This window comes from Hemicordylus capensis, chromosome 4 (genome assembly GCF_027244095.1).
Source record: "Hemicordylus capensis ecotype Gifberg chromosome 4, rHemCap1.1.pri, whole genome shotgun sequence".
Classification (NCBI taxonomy): Eukaryota; Metazoa; Chordata; class Lepidosauria; order Squamata; family Cordylidae; genus Hemicordylus; species Hemicordylus capensis.
In genome coordinates, this window is record NC_069660.1 from 3924574 (window position 1) to 3939327 (window position 14754).

Sequence of the window (14754 nt, forward strand, 5' to 3'; positions counted from 1 at the left end):
AACAATCAGCCAGTCATACAGGTAAGGAAAGGAGTTGGATGCCCACCTCCTGGAGCAAGGCAACAATTGGTATCATGCATTTTGTGAAAATGTGGGGGCCGAGGCCGGTGGGGGGGAGGGGCAAGCTCTGGAGACCATCGCCCCCCGCAGCCTCAGAGAAGACCCCCAGAGGGGGTAAGTATATATAATGAACACACACCCCAGACGAAGGAGGTGCCAAACCAAACTGGCCCAATCCAGTTTGGACTCGAACCTAACAGGGCCAGCTGGTTTTGTGCACACCCCTAATCTAGAATGGTCCGTATTCCCCCATCAGCCTTGGGTACGGCAAAGTATGAGGAGTAATATCTTGGGCTGGCTATAGGAGGCATCAGTTCTATGCTGTAGCCAGTCTAGATAACTGTGAGGACCCAAGAGTAAAATGTAATGTCTTTCCAGGTTGGCAGGTAAGGGGAGAGATGGGTACCGACGTAGATCAACACTGGGCAGTCACTGCTTCTTAGGGAAAGAAGACTGAGCGTTTGTTGTATGGAAATTGTTGTTTTCGTCCATATTGGGGATACTTTTGGGATAGAAAGGATCAGTCCAGGATCAAATACAAAATGTGTTGGTGAGCTGATACGGGTTTGGACCAGTGGGTAGACCTTTGGGTACGAGGTGGCTGCATTTGGCGGCTCATAGAGCAGGCCATATTATGCAATTTATGTACTTTTTGTAAGATCTCTTTTCTCCAAAGAGTGCATCACCATCAAATGGAAAATCTTCAATGAGCGCAGGCCTCATGGGTGAGGCCAGAAGACCTGAGCCAGGCATGTCGGCAGCCATGACCTCTGCAGAGCATTCAGCAGAATGACAAAGAGGGTACTGTTCCTACTTAGCCAGGTGAGTCGCCTCTTTGAAAGTTTAGCTGGATCTTTATTATTCGCAGGTAGATATTCAAGGAAGGGGCCCAACTTCCCCCAGAGAAAGTGGTTGCACCAGGCATTGTAAGCCTGATAATTGGCCCCTTTTTGGTGCAACGCAGAGAGCGAGTACAACTGTCTACCAAACGAATCAGGGTTTTTGGCTTTGTCTGCATACTGTTCCACATGCATCCTGTTGCGCAATTGTGAGGTCTTGACCACCACTGAATTGGGAGTAGAGTGTTTCTGAAGAAATTTACCTGCAAATTTACCTGTCTTTGGTGTGGTCTCAGTAGAAGTTCTCTAAATGTTTTGTAGGCTGCAGCAAAGCCAATGGCTTATTCCAGCACGACTTGGCAATATCCATGAGTGCTGTGTTAAGTGACAGGGAAATAGGTGCTTGTGCATCTGTGTCTATGAGTCCAAAAAAGAGGAACAAGTTCTGCCTTGGTCTATTGATTCAGTTGCACCCCAAGTGAGGATGTCATACATAAAAGGTAATCGAAGTAGAGTTTATAATCTTCAGAAGGCAAAGGTTTAGGATCTACTAACTGGTCAGAAGGAGAGGAAGGCAAAAATACCATGTGAGTTGAGAGGGTGTCCTCTTCCGCTCAATCTGGGTTGTCAAGGTCAGGTTTCTGGTTGGGTTGAGGAGAGCCTTGTTCATTTTGCATTGGCACTGCCTCTGGTTTGGCAGGTAAGGATTTCAGGTTGTCAGGCGGAACCACTATAGATGCAGGTGGTGGCTGAGGAAGGAGGGAGAAAGTTCCCAAGGGGGAGCAGGTGGTTGCTTTGGTAGACTGATCCAGATCCAAATAGACATCCTCAACCTCCGAAATGGGTTCTGCAGGTTTCGCCTTGAACATCAGGATCAAATTCAGCTTCAGGATTGAAGACTGGATTGAGGTCGCCTGAAACTGTTTGGGAGTGCATGGAACGTGCACTCCCCAACAGGAGTGCATGTTCCATGGCCTATTCCCACAACCACGAACTTTGGCCAGTCAGGATGGTGAAATCCAAGGCTGGAACAGCCAACTCACTAGAAAGCATGGAGGAAGCAGACTGATCTGAAGGCAGATGCTTCTTTTTCTTTTTAGGACGCTGAGAGGGTTCTCTCAAGGGAGGCCGCTTCTTCAATCTAATCCAAACTGGAACCAAAGGCCGTGGACTGAAGAGGATGCTTCTTCTTTTTCTTATTGAGAAGGAGTGGCTGTTTTGTCGGTAGTGAAGCATCCAGGACCAACGTCGAACCCAAAGAAGCTGTAGGCTCGGAAGTCGTTTTCGGCAGCATGCTCTGTCCCGATTGTTTAGCCCAGATAGATGCTGAAGACGCATCGACTACTGTCGTGCTGGGCTTGGTGGGGGAGGGTTTTCCATCACAGACGTCTGCATAGTGGGTGCCATGATGGACCTCGATGACAGCAAGGCCTATTCCCACAACCACAAGCGGTGCCTTGAGGCCTGGTTCTTGTGGGCTTGTTTAGTAATGCAGTGAATGCATGAATCTGTAACACAAGCCTCGCCCAGGCAAAACAGGCACTGGCTGTGGCCCTCTATAAATGGTTGTGGAGGAATGAGGCCTAGACTGCTTGGGTTTCTGTAAATAAGCCCCTGTATTGTATAGAGTATTAATAGTCCCAACCTCTTCTCATAAATAAGCCCTGATAAATGAATTGTGTTATATTATATTCCTAAAAACCTCTGTATTGTTGTAAATAGAATTTCCGTGCTTGCAAATCCCTATGCATGAAGAAGGTACAGGGTCAAAAGTTCATCTTTGTTTCACTTTTGGTTTAGCATTCTGACAGTTGATTTTTGGAGGGAAAAGAGATTTCAAGAAATGGAGGGAATTTTTGTTTGTTCTAAATGGATAGCTGAAAAAACGGTTGAGCAGGAGAAACTGTATATATTGGGAGTGTTTTGAGAGGGAGGTCAGTTAAGTCGAGAGAGTCCTGAGAGAGAGTCCAGAGAGACAGAGAAGTCAAGTCTGCTGGAGAGAGTTAGAGCTGAAGGTCAAAGAAGTCAGAGAGGCTACTCTCACAACCACTAGAAAGCAGGCTAAGGGAGCCTAACACGGTTTCCAGTGGCCGTCTGTTGCAATGGGAGCCACATGGCTCCCAGCAGCAAGCCTCACTAAATCTCCTCCCCCCCCCCAGTTAAATGAGGTTAGTGCAGCAAGCACTCTGCTAACCCCGTTCCTCTGATAGTGAGTCACCACGGCATGGCTTTGTGCTGTGGCAACTCACAGGGAGACTCCCGACTGGGAAGCTCCCACAAGCCTCCCAGCACAGGGGGGGTCCCAGAATCCTGGCATGGGGGTTGCCCCATCCTGGGATTTCTGGGGGCCAGGCAGCCCCCGATCCCTGCCACCCCAACTGGCTCCGTGATGGAGCTGGTTATCATATGGGCGGCCAATCTGGCCACCCAGGGAGGGCGGAGTGTTGATGTGTGGGGAGAGCGGGCCAAGCCCATTCTCCCCCACCAAACCCCATCTGGCTCTCCACACTGCTCATGTGGAGAGCCTCAGAGAGTCCTGGAAGGTAGTCTGCAGGAGGGAGAACCCCAACTGAAATCACTAAGAAGAAATAGAAGCGCCAGGCTGGATTGAGCCCCAGACCTGTGCTGTAATCAGAAACACCCAGCAAGCCAGAAGCTGACGAGAAAGCACAGAGGACCTTGGAGTAGGGACCAGTATAGAGTCAGGCAGTAGATGTGTGTTTCCAGTTTTTATTTTCCCTGACCTGCTCTGTTAATAACTGTTTTGAATTTGTTTTGGGGTTTTTTGTTTGGTTGCAAAAGTAATGTTTTACTTGAACCAAATTTTTCAAAAGTGAATTTTCTGGTTTAAAAAAAAAAATTAGAAGCTTGTTGATCGTCCCCACCCCACGTCTAAAAGCCTTTCCACACTACTGAGGGTTTTTGTTTTGCTTTGAAGGACTGTTGTAGTGGACCCACACCAGCCATACCAAAAGTCCACTTAGTGGCAGGGGTAAAAAGGTTAGGAGGAATAGAGGGCTGTTCCTCTACGATGGTAATTTAGCAGCACAGCAGGTACAAGCTTGCTCAGTGTAGGCCCCCCAGCTGATTTTGGACTACAACTCCCATAATCCCCAGCCACAGTGGCCAATAGCCAGGGATTATGGGCCAAAGTTGAGCAGCCCTGCCATATGACAATGGAGCTGGTGATCCTTGAGATCCCTGAAAAGGGGGAGGGGGCAGCGAAGGAAAACAAAATCAAAAGAAGAAGAAATAGGATAGGATGAAAATAAACAGAGTAAGAGAAACTTAACTGAACAGGGTTCTCTCCCCCCCCCCGCCCCACCCCCGAAGCGTGGCGCACTCGGAAGAGGTGTTGATCTGTCCACGGACAAAGAAAGACTGAGGAGGGAGAGGCTGACACATGTGTATTGGAGAAGGGGGCAGGGGCTCCTGCCTAAAATTTAATAGAAGCTTGGAACATCCCAAAGTTGAGTATCTGTGCAGATGCAAAGCCCTCTAGTGTAAGGCACAGAAGACCACACAGAAGAACCAGTTCTGATGTACAGGCTGCACCCCAGTGTTTGCTCTAAGGCGTGCACATGTGTGCACGCTCACACATTTTTTTAATGTCCCCTCAGTTAATTTCGAGCCCGCTCAGGTTGAATCAGGAAGGCCCCACTCTGAATGCATATGTGCGCGCACACTGCCTTGATACTGCCACCCAGAACAAAACTCATTCTGCACACAGATGAAAAAAAATTAGAGAGAATACTGGTGCACCCACAGCCATAAGGTGGATCTTTCAGAGATCCTGGTCCCCGGTAATTTACAATCCAATTCTAGGCATATCTGCTCTAAAGTAAGTCTCACTGAGACCTCCAGGTTATTGTGCAGAGGACTGCAGCCTTAAGACTTCAGATGTCCTTGCGACATATTAGCCCTATTCACACATTATGTTCAACACTTGTCCAATGAGTTTTCAGGGTAAACAGGTACAGATCTGTACACAGATACAGTTATTCATGTGTTAGGTTGAACACAGGTACAGCAGCACACTTCCTAACTGTACCATGCATTTGAGGGGCCTGCATCCCGATTCACTTTTTAAATGAGGCATTCACACATGTATGAGTGTACAGACATCATAAGAACATAAGAACAGCCCTGCTGGATCAGGCCCAAGGCCCATCTAGTCCAGCATCCTGTTTCGCACAGTGGCCCACCAGATGCCGCTGGGAGCCTACAGGCGGGAGTTCCCTCTCTCCTGCCATTACTCCCCTGCAACTGGTACTCAGAGGCATCCTGCCTTTGAGGCTGGAGGCGGCCCACATCTGGAAACTAATACAACCTTATGTCTGAATAGGATGAATCTCCAAACATCTCAGACCTCCAACCCAACCCGCTGGTCACCACTAGTGTATTTCTCATCCTGATCTAATACAAAGTTATGCGCTGCCTTGGCCTGTCTTAACATATGTGATTATGTGCACTTAACTCTGTGTAGGACTACAGCTTCACCTGGCAACTTCTGCAACCCAATGGCTATGTATCACACATGGGGCACTCCAGGTTAGACAAGAGGATGGCGAGAAACATGCACTCCTCGATTACCTGTTCATGCCAGGCAGGTTGCCCCAGAAATACCGAGCTCTATGCGCAGCCGAGACCTTGATGGCGTCAATCATAACAGGGTTACACTGGAGAGAAAAAGGAAGGAAGATTAGGGAGAGCGAGAATCAGCAGATCTGATCTCAATTCCTAGGAAAGCAGAATCAGAAAAAGTAAACAAAAGGAGTATTTCATGCCAAAAGTCAGTATACATTTTTAAAAACCATGAGTTAAAGTAGTTTCCCAACTATAATATGCAAGTGACATCATATATTGTAGAACTAAAGATGCATTAAACATCAAGAGATGCAATAATTCATATGCACTGCAAATGACTCATTGTACAATCTGTGAAACAAGTTCACGCGAAACTAGCTGAACAAAGTACTCAAGTTCAGATGCATCAGTTATGAGAAGAGCAATCAGCAGTTAGTGCCATCAGTTAGTACAAAGTGGCCGACTGCGACATCTGCAGAGCCTTGGATCTCACAAATGATGATGGACATTTGTGTCTTCTTTTGAAAACCACAGAACTGCTGCTCTGTTTTCCAAAACCCTAGAATTCTCCAATTTTTTTAAAAAAAACAGCAATAGAAGGATGGGCATGACAGCTGCTTCTTTTAGGTTTTGACCCAAAACTACATTTGAGAAGGCCCAAAGCCAGTCACCCCTCTGACTCCTTCCCTTTCTTTTCATATGGGGTACATGAATGGTTCAGCTGCCTGGCTTTCTTCCCATGGTTGCCCAGTGCCATGTGTGTCATCCTGTAACCACAGGGGTGACTGCCCCCAAACACTTCACTCAAAACTAATCCTTTTTCCCATACAGACTCTCTTCTTCCTTTTTGGGTCACCTGTTTTTGGGAATTTATAAAATCAGCTCTCTGACATTAGAGAGATCCCCATGGAATATTCCTCCTGTGGGGGAACACCCAGGGGCTTACGGCAAGGGAACCTTCCCTCTTCTTCCCCTGGGGCCTCCTTTGTTCTCTGAAGATACAGCAGCAGCCTTTTCCCCTTAACAGATGGCCTAAGATTTTGAAATGATGCTTTTATCCAAATGAGGCCTTTTGGCCCCATCAGTACCAGGCAGCACGGCACCAGAAATGTTTTCTTCTTTTGCTAGGAAAACCTACTTTTACTTTTTAGTGTTATGAAGACTGTGTTTGGGGTTAATTCTGCACTGAACTCTACCCATGCTACTGCAAAGCTCTGTGCCTCCAAGATTTGGACTCAATTAATTTCAAAGTTCCTTATAGATACCTCACAAGGATTTGGGGCTCCCATTGGGATATCTTTATTACAGATGGTCTGAATCCCCTGGAGATGGTGGCAGCTACTCAGATATAGGGAGGTTTTGGGGTTACTACATTTTAGGGCTCTGAACCCCATTTGTGGCTCCACAGCCAATAATTCAGTAATTATAAACACGTTTTTGAAGTGGTGGTAGAATTTTCATTTGTTTTCCATGTTCTGTCTTTCCTTCCTTAAAAAAATTGGACTTCTAGCACAAAGATAAGACTACTTCCTTCCAAAACACTGTGGACTTTATCAACACTACAGACTTATATAAGCTATATATTGGTTTAAATGTCATGGCTTCCTCCAAGGAAAGCTGGGAATTGTAGTTTGATAAAGGTTCTGAGATCCCTAGGCCCCATCCCCATCACAGAACAGAGTTCCATGGGAAGATGAATGGACCAGTTAATATGCTCAAAGACTGGCCTGTGCTGACAGTTGGGTATGAAGCCGATAAGTTCAAGCTGAAGCAAGATGGTCAAAATACTCCCCAAAGGGAGTGTAGACCAATCAATGGCGTTCACCTCCAGAAAACGAGATATGTCCCTCTTGTCATTCACTTTCATAGCTACAACGTTCTCGAACATCCAGAAGAAGGGACGTTCTTCTCCATCTTTGGGGCGTGCATAATTAAGGAGGTGGTAGAATTCAAAGAACAGCCGTCCAGTCCCTTCTGCAAGAAAGGAAAGAGGAAGAGTGAGTCAAAAGACAGCATCAACAAAGGGTGAAACTAGGCGCCCATTCCTTGCGAAGGGCCAGCTTACCATATAAGCCCTTCCTGGCAGGATTCACAGTAGAGAGGTCATTACAGGGGCTTCCGCCAATCACCAAGTCGAAAGGACCCCACTCATCAATCTACGACAGAGAAATGGGTTTAGCAGAACCAAATGCAAAACAACAGCCTCTGTTGTTGAATATCAGGTTTCACCCATCAGGTGTTTGGCAGAATAATTGTGTCAGAGATCTATATGATCTATATCACACTTTCCTTAACAGTCCACCTCTCAGTCAGAAGGATGACTGAATCCCACGCTACAGCATCAGGGAGCCAGAGAAGTCCTTGGAGGAGCCACTGGTGAGCACAGAGTTCCAGATTGTCAAGGATCCTCCATAGAGCTGCCATGGCCCCCAGGAATTCCGAGTTTCACCCGGATTTTAAGCATCTCACTCAGATTGCTTAGCCCACCCAGATTCACCCTGATTTCAGCTTTCATTTTAAAATAATCTATTATATTAATTGTCTTAGCCGGTGCGTGTCCTGAGGAATTTGGCGGCGGAACTCTCGCGACACACTGCGAGAGTTCCTGGGCCCGCCCAGCTGTGAGTTGAGAGGGGGAAGAAAAATGGCGGTGGTGTGAGCTGGCCGCAAAACGGCCAGAGGAGGTGGCTTCGGCTCAGCTGACTGCTGGGAGGCGGTGGCGGCGGGATGGCCTGGCCTGTCCAGGCCAGGCCATCCCAGGTACGGAAGAGGCGGTGGCTGCGGCCCAACCTGGCAGTGGGAGATGGTGGGGCGGCCTGGCCTGCCAGGCTGTCCCAGGTATGAGAGGCAGCAGCGTGACTGAGTGGGAGGCGGAGGCGGCAGGAGTCCCAAGTATGAGAGGTGTTGGCGACGGCGGTGTTACCGAGCAGGAGGCAGAGGGGGCGGGATGGCCTGGCTTGGCCAAGCCATCCCAAGTATGAGTGGCGGTGGTGGCGGCAGCCCAAACAAGCGGGAGATGGCGGGCAAGTCCCAACTGCTTCCACCTGGTCAGAAAAGACTACATAGGGGGTCTTTGAGAAACAGAAGTGGAGATCCCACATGAAGCCCTTTGAGCCAGATGAATATCCTGTTGTGAGTCACATCCGAAAAGTGAAGACTACTCCATCAAGCCTGCCTGACCTGAATTCCTTAGCCTCAGCTTCCTCCCACACCTGCTCATTCTTCAACTTCCTCCAGATTGCCTTTTTAGATTTCAAACTCACATCCCTCTTAAATGACCAACGGAACTCTCCCTAATCCCCAGCCAGGCCTGCTGATGCCTTTCGCTGTTTCTGCCGGGACAGAGCTGGCTCCGGATGGCTCCAGAAAGTGGCCAAGTCAAGCCAGGGCCCCGAATCTGAAAAAGGGTGCCAACAGCTCCATGGTTCTCACAGCATTTTCACTTCCCAGGAAGCAGCAAGTGCAAGCAGTGTGAAAGACACCTCCACCTCTTTCACGTTGAGAGATGTAGTGGTGAGAGCGTTAGGAAGACCCGAATTCAAGCCCTCACTCAGTCATGAAGCTCACCGACTGACCTTGGGCCAGTCACCACCTCTCAGCCTAATGTGCCTCACAGTGTTGTTGAGAGAGTAAGCAGGGGGAGGACCATGTATGCCACCCTGAGCTCCTTGAAAGAAGGGAAAGAGATAAATCTAGCAAGTGCACATATGAAAATGAAAGGAGGCCCACGGAGTGTGTGTTGCCCAAGGGCCTTCCAAAATTTTGTAACCAGCCAGAGTAGTAGCCAGGCCTGGCTCTCAACAGAGTCAGCTGAGAAGCCTAATCACAAGTATTAGGTATTTGCACTGTGCATCTCCTCACATTTCTCTTGGTTATGTTCCTGACATCATGCACGTATTTGATGTTTCCTTCATGCCGCACAGTTCCCACAGCAATGGAGTCTTCACAGATCTCAGAGGCAATGTATTTGTCCACTTTAATGCCTAGATCCCGCAGAACCAGATATCCTATTGAGAAGAAGCATCTTGGGTGAGAAGACAGACACCCAGCCACCGTGGATCTCTCATGCTCATCCACCAACGTGCACACCCCTCAATATCCACCCTGTGCCGTGGGAGACATAATGTGCAGTGTTAACATTCCCCAGCAAAAACAAAAACAAAACAGAGGAGTTGAACCATGTATGTGCTTGAGACTGCATAACTATGATTTCTCAGTGTGCAGTTGCTCATGCATCTCTCTCTCTCACACACACACACACACACACACACACTACATCATTCGATGAGAAACAAACTGCAAAGAAAATACTGGTGAGCAGCGGCAGTGATGTGACAAAGATGACTCATGGGTGTTGTGTGGGGAGGCTGGGAACTGTAGGATGAGGCACAGAGAAGAGAACGGACAAGACTAGAAACGGTATCAAATTGAACCAGACTGGCCTGAAAGGGAGGAGAATACAGGCCGCTCGGAAAGTTGACAAACTTTCTGGAAAGAGAGACCGACCACCACTGTGGGGATGAGCTGTCCTTAGAAGTGAAGGTGACTGTTCTTGTCCATCATCACAAGGACCTGGTAAGGCAGAGCAGCATTTTTCCCACCAGTCACAACGTGGCCCTACTTCCTGCACTCCTGCTATACTACAGTCTTAAGGGGTCCTTTGGATCCTGGCCCAAAACACTGAAAATAGACAAGGGAAGCAAAGAGCCAGGCTGGACAATGCTGCCGCTTGATCCAGTCTGCCACATGGAGGGAAGCGTGACCATACCTGGATACGGAATTTAAAAATACCACCTACACACATAAAATCCAGTTTATGTTGGATAAAATTTATTTAACCAAATCCAGAAATTACACAATTTTAGCCTTCGTGCTTTGGATTTTACACAGGAAGCATTTGCACTCTCTGTTCTTGTGCGAATGTGGAAGGACAGTGGAGGCAGAGCTGGGCAGTGGAGGCAGAGCTCCCCTTTGGTGCAGTGGCTGGATCGGGATATGGGCAATGTCCAGTCCAGCGCAATGGGGAGCCAATGATGAAGGGAACTGGGGCTCACTGACACACCCATTGCCACAGCTAACCTGGGGTTTGAACCCAGCTCCAAGCCCTGCATCACACTGGTTTATAGCCCTCAGACGCATCAGAGCTGGGTTGCAAGCACAAAGCCAGAACTGCTTAAGCACTTACCTGTTGCAATGCCATCAAAGAGAGACAACACTCTGATTGGCCTTCTTTTTGCTGCTGGGATGGCAGGGAATATTTTTGGCGCTTCCTACGATGTGAGACAGAAAGAAAAGCAAACGGGTCCCATCTTCACCCCAATGGCCACAGCCTTTGTTAGTTACCACAGAGTTAGTGACAGCAAACAACCTGGATGGCTTGAAGAGGGGTTTGGGTAACTTCATGGAGGAGAGGCCTATCAACGGCTACTAGTTGGAGGGCTAAAGGCCACTTCCAGCCTCAAGGGCAGGATGCCTCTGAGTACCAGTTGCAGGGGAGTAACAGCAGGAGAGAGGACATGGCCTCAACTCCTGCCTGTGGCTTCCAGCGGCATCTGGTGGGCCACTGTGCAAAACAGGATGCTGGACTAGGTGGGCCCTGGGCCTGATCCAGCAGGGCTGTTCTTATCTATCTATCTTCTATTATATTAATTCTCCTGGGTGTGCCTTGGAATGTGCGTCCCAGCACCCAGCTGATTGGCTGGGCGGCAGACGCACCTGATTGGCTGAGGCGCATCCAAGAGGATTGGTTGCGGCGGGCCTGGCCCAGACGCAGAGGCAAGGCCCATGAGGAGGGAAAGAAGGGGGGGCAGAAGTGGCAGTGGGGAGGAGACCTGGGCCCGGAAGCGGGGACTGGGGCAGAAGTGGGGGGAGAGGTAACTGCCGGCCCCAAAGAGCACACAGATGCTCTGTGCGGGGATGGCTAGTTATATTAATTCTCCTGGGTGTGCCTTGGAATGTGCGTCCCTGCACTCAGCTGATTGGCTGGGCGGCAGAGGCACCTGATTGGCTGAGGCGCACCCAGGAGGATTGGTTGCCGCCGCCGCGGCCCGGCCATGGAGGCCAGAGTTGGTGGGCCCGGCCCGGCCGCCAAGGCAAAGCCCAGGAAGGGGGAAAGTGGGGGGGGCAGAAGTGGCAGTGGGGAGGCGAGGCGGCTGCGCCCAGAAGCAGAGACTGGGGCAGAAGTGGGGGGGAGAGGTAACCACTGGCCCCAAAGAGCGCACAGATGCTCTGTGCAGGGTTGGCTAGTGTTCTTATATTGCTGCTTTGTTTTTGGTAGCCATCTTAGGGACATAGGAAGCTGGCATATACTGAGTCAGACCATTGGACTATCTAGCTCAGTTTTGTCTATCCAGACTGGCAGCGGCTTCTGCAAGATTGCAGGCAGGAATCTCTCTCAGCCCTATCTTGGAGATCCTGCCAAGGAGGGAACCTGGAACCTTCTGCTCTTCCCAGAGCAGCCTCATCCCCTGAAGGGAATCTCTGACAGTGCTGCTCACATGTGGTCTCCCATTCAAATGCAACCAGAGCAGACCCTGCTTAGCTAATGGGACATGCCATGCTTGCTACCACAAGACCAGCTCTCCTCTCTTCCCTCCCTCTCCTCTCCTCTTGAGGCATCAGCAAGAAGAAAACGAGAGGGAGAGGGAGAAGTCACGGGAGAGGAGACTTTCCCCTCCCACAGCAGAACCACCGACCCCCCTGGGGGCCCCTCCCCAGTGTGCTTGTTCTCCTCCCCCCCTCCCCCCGGAGCCCACACCCCATTGCCTTACATAATCCTGCCCTTGGTCATTGGTGAAGAATTCCTTCAGACGGGTGTTCCAGTCCTCCCTCCGCTGCAGCACCCCATAGCGCTTCTGCGGCTGGCACATGTAGCAGCTCCAGGGCTCTTCTTGCTTGGCCTCGTCAGCTGCACCTTGCCCCACCAGGGCGTTCAAGCAATCCACACAGAAGCACCTGCACAGAACAGGCAAAGGGAGGCGGGGTCTGTCACAACAAGGGTTCCTCTCGACCAGGGGTAGGCGGCCTTGGCTGTCCAGCTGCTGTGGAACTCCAGCTCCCCTTTATGGTGGCTGGGGAGGCAGGGAGTTGTGGTTCAACAGCAGCTGGAGGGCCCAGGTTGCCTCTCCCTGCTCTAAACTGTCACCTCTCCAGTTGGCGGGGGGGGGTTGCTAACAAGAGGGTGTTAGAAGGATGATGGGTGAGAGCAAGGCAGAGGGTGGCCCACCTAAAGCAATTGGCATTGCCACAGAGTAACAGTTCGCTCCCCTCGCAGCAGATGGCACAGTAGGTCTGGTATCCATCATCATCATACATGTAGAAAAACTCCAGGAACCGATCCTAGGGGGGGAAAACAGGTCCATGGCAGAGCAATGATCTGGGACTACCGGGGTAGCACCAGCCCCACGTCAGATACAAAGATAGGAAGCTGCCTTCTACAGAATCAGACCCTTGGTACATCTAGCTCAGTATTGTCTACACCGGCTGGCAGCGGCTTCTCTACAGTTGCAGGCAGGAGTCTCTCTCAGCCCTATCTGGAGATGCTGCCAGGGAGGGAACATGGAACCTTCTGCATGGAAGCAGATGCTCCCCGCAGAGCAGCCCATCCCCTACGGGAGTACCACTTTGGATGTAGGGGTGTGCATGGAACCGGCTGGCCTAGTTCGGTTCAAGGCCGGACCGGCCTCAAACCGAACCGGGCCAGTTCAGTCCAGTCCCCCATCGAACCCCCCCCCCAGTCCAGTCCGGTCCAGTCCCAGACCAGTCCATGAATTTTCTTTTCTTTTTTCCAAAAAATTAAAGTATATTTAAAATACCTTTAGCCCCTTTGTGGGGGCTTGCTGAGTCCATGGGGGGGGGGTGTCCGCGCGGGTTCCCTCTCCCCCCTCCAGCTGTCCTTATCACCGCCGCGGCCGGGTAATTGACCATTTCTGTATGAGCGCGCGGCCGCCATTTTGGCCAATGCCCTCTGCGCTGCAGCCTCAGCAAGCACCCCGAAGGGGTTAAAGGTACTCTAAATATACTTAAATTTTTAAAAAGAAAGAAAATTTGCGGACCGGACAGACCGGACCCGGCGGTCCGGTTCCGGTCCGATGGAACCAGGGGGTGGTTCGGTTCGACCCCGAACCCCCGGAACGGACTGCCGGACCGGTCCGCACATCCCTATTTGGATGCAGGAAATTATTAGGCAGTGTTAAGTACACCTGCGGGGGCAAGTTGCCTGAATGAGCAGAGGTGGATCAGCTTCAACCTCTCATGGATGGGACTGATCTCTTTCCATCTGGTTTCAGGGCTGTTTGGGGACAGAAACTGCCTTGGTCATGCTGGTGACGTTTGCCAGATGACAGAGAGGGGGAGTGTCCCTGTTGATTCTCCCATACCCCTCAGAGGTTTTTGGTATCACTTGGACCACCTGGCAGTGTTAGGAGCAGGTGGCACCACCTTGAAGTGGTTCCACTCCTACCTGTCAGGCAGTTTTCAGAACCGCCTTGAGATTGTTTTAATGAAAGGCGGTATAAACATGTATGTATTTATAAAGTTGGCGCTATGGGACTCCTGTTCTGCCTCGGGAGACTTCCTGTGGGGTGTCATGGGGCTTAATCCTGTCCCCTATGCCTATGGACACCTACATGCAACTGCTGGGGGAGCTTGCTGGGATTTGGAATCTGGTGTCGTCAGAATGCCAATCGGCACTCAGCGGTGTCTCTCTCTGTGGCCCTGCTCAGATGTTCAAAAGCAAAGTCAGTGAATGTGGGTACAGAGCAAGAAGCAGGTCTGGAAATCCCATTCCCAGCACTGTCAATCATTTTCCTGCCAGGTTCTTCATGCTTAGGGCATTTGTCTGAAGAGGTGAGTACCCTAAGTGTGGTCAGCCCCCCTTTCCATGATGAGCAAGCAAGGGCACCCCAGAGAGGCTGCTGAATCCATGCATTGTTACCTGGGATGTAATGGGCTGCATGAGAGTCAATACCTGTAGCTCAGTCCAGAGAAAACCAAGTTCACAGCAATAGGTGGGACCTTAGATCAAGGCATGAGTGAATGGACTATTTTAGACCAGGTCACACTCCCCCTGAAGACTGGTTCGCACCTTCCCTTCTGGCATTCAGGTGAGTAGCCTTTGTATTATAAAGAGCTTTCAATTAAGTCATATTTCGAGCTGGAGGTTTCAACTTTTAATCGTGACCATATGTACTTATTCCAGTGTTAAAAACTGTGATTTTATTGATTTCATTGTTTGCTGTTTTAATTTGTATTTCACTATTTATTTTAT

General features: G+C 50.0%; 1 protein-coding gene across 1 annotated transcript in view; it reads right to left on the minus strand.

The window, feature by feature from the left end:
• The window catches only part of DNMT3B (DNA methyltransferase 3 beta), a 62827-nt gene that overhangs the window by 9085 nt on the left and 38988 nt on the right, over nt 1-14754 (minus strand). Inside the window, exons 12-18 of the mRNA XM_053244876.1 lie at nt 12712-12824; nt 12257-12440; nt 10672-10756; nt 9348-9493; nt 7552-7642; nt 7312-7460; nt 5493-5578 (exon numbers count right to left, since the gene is read on the minus strand). Of these exons, the coding sequence (XP_053100851.1) occupies nt 5493-5578; nt 7312-7460; nt 7552-7642; nt 9348-9493; nt 10672-10756; nt 12257-12440; nt 12712-12824 (854 nt within the window). The remainder of the gene's footprint in view (nt 1-5492; nt 5579-7311; nt 7461-7551; nt 7643-9347; nt 9494-10671; nt 10757-12256; nt 12441-12711; nt 12825-14754) is intronic.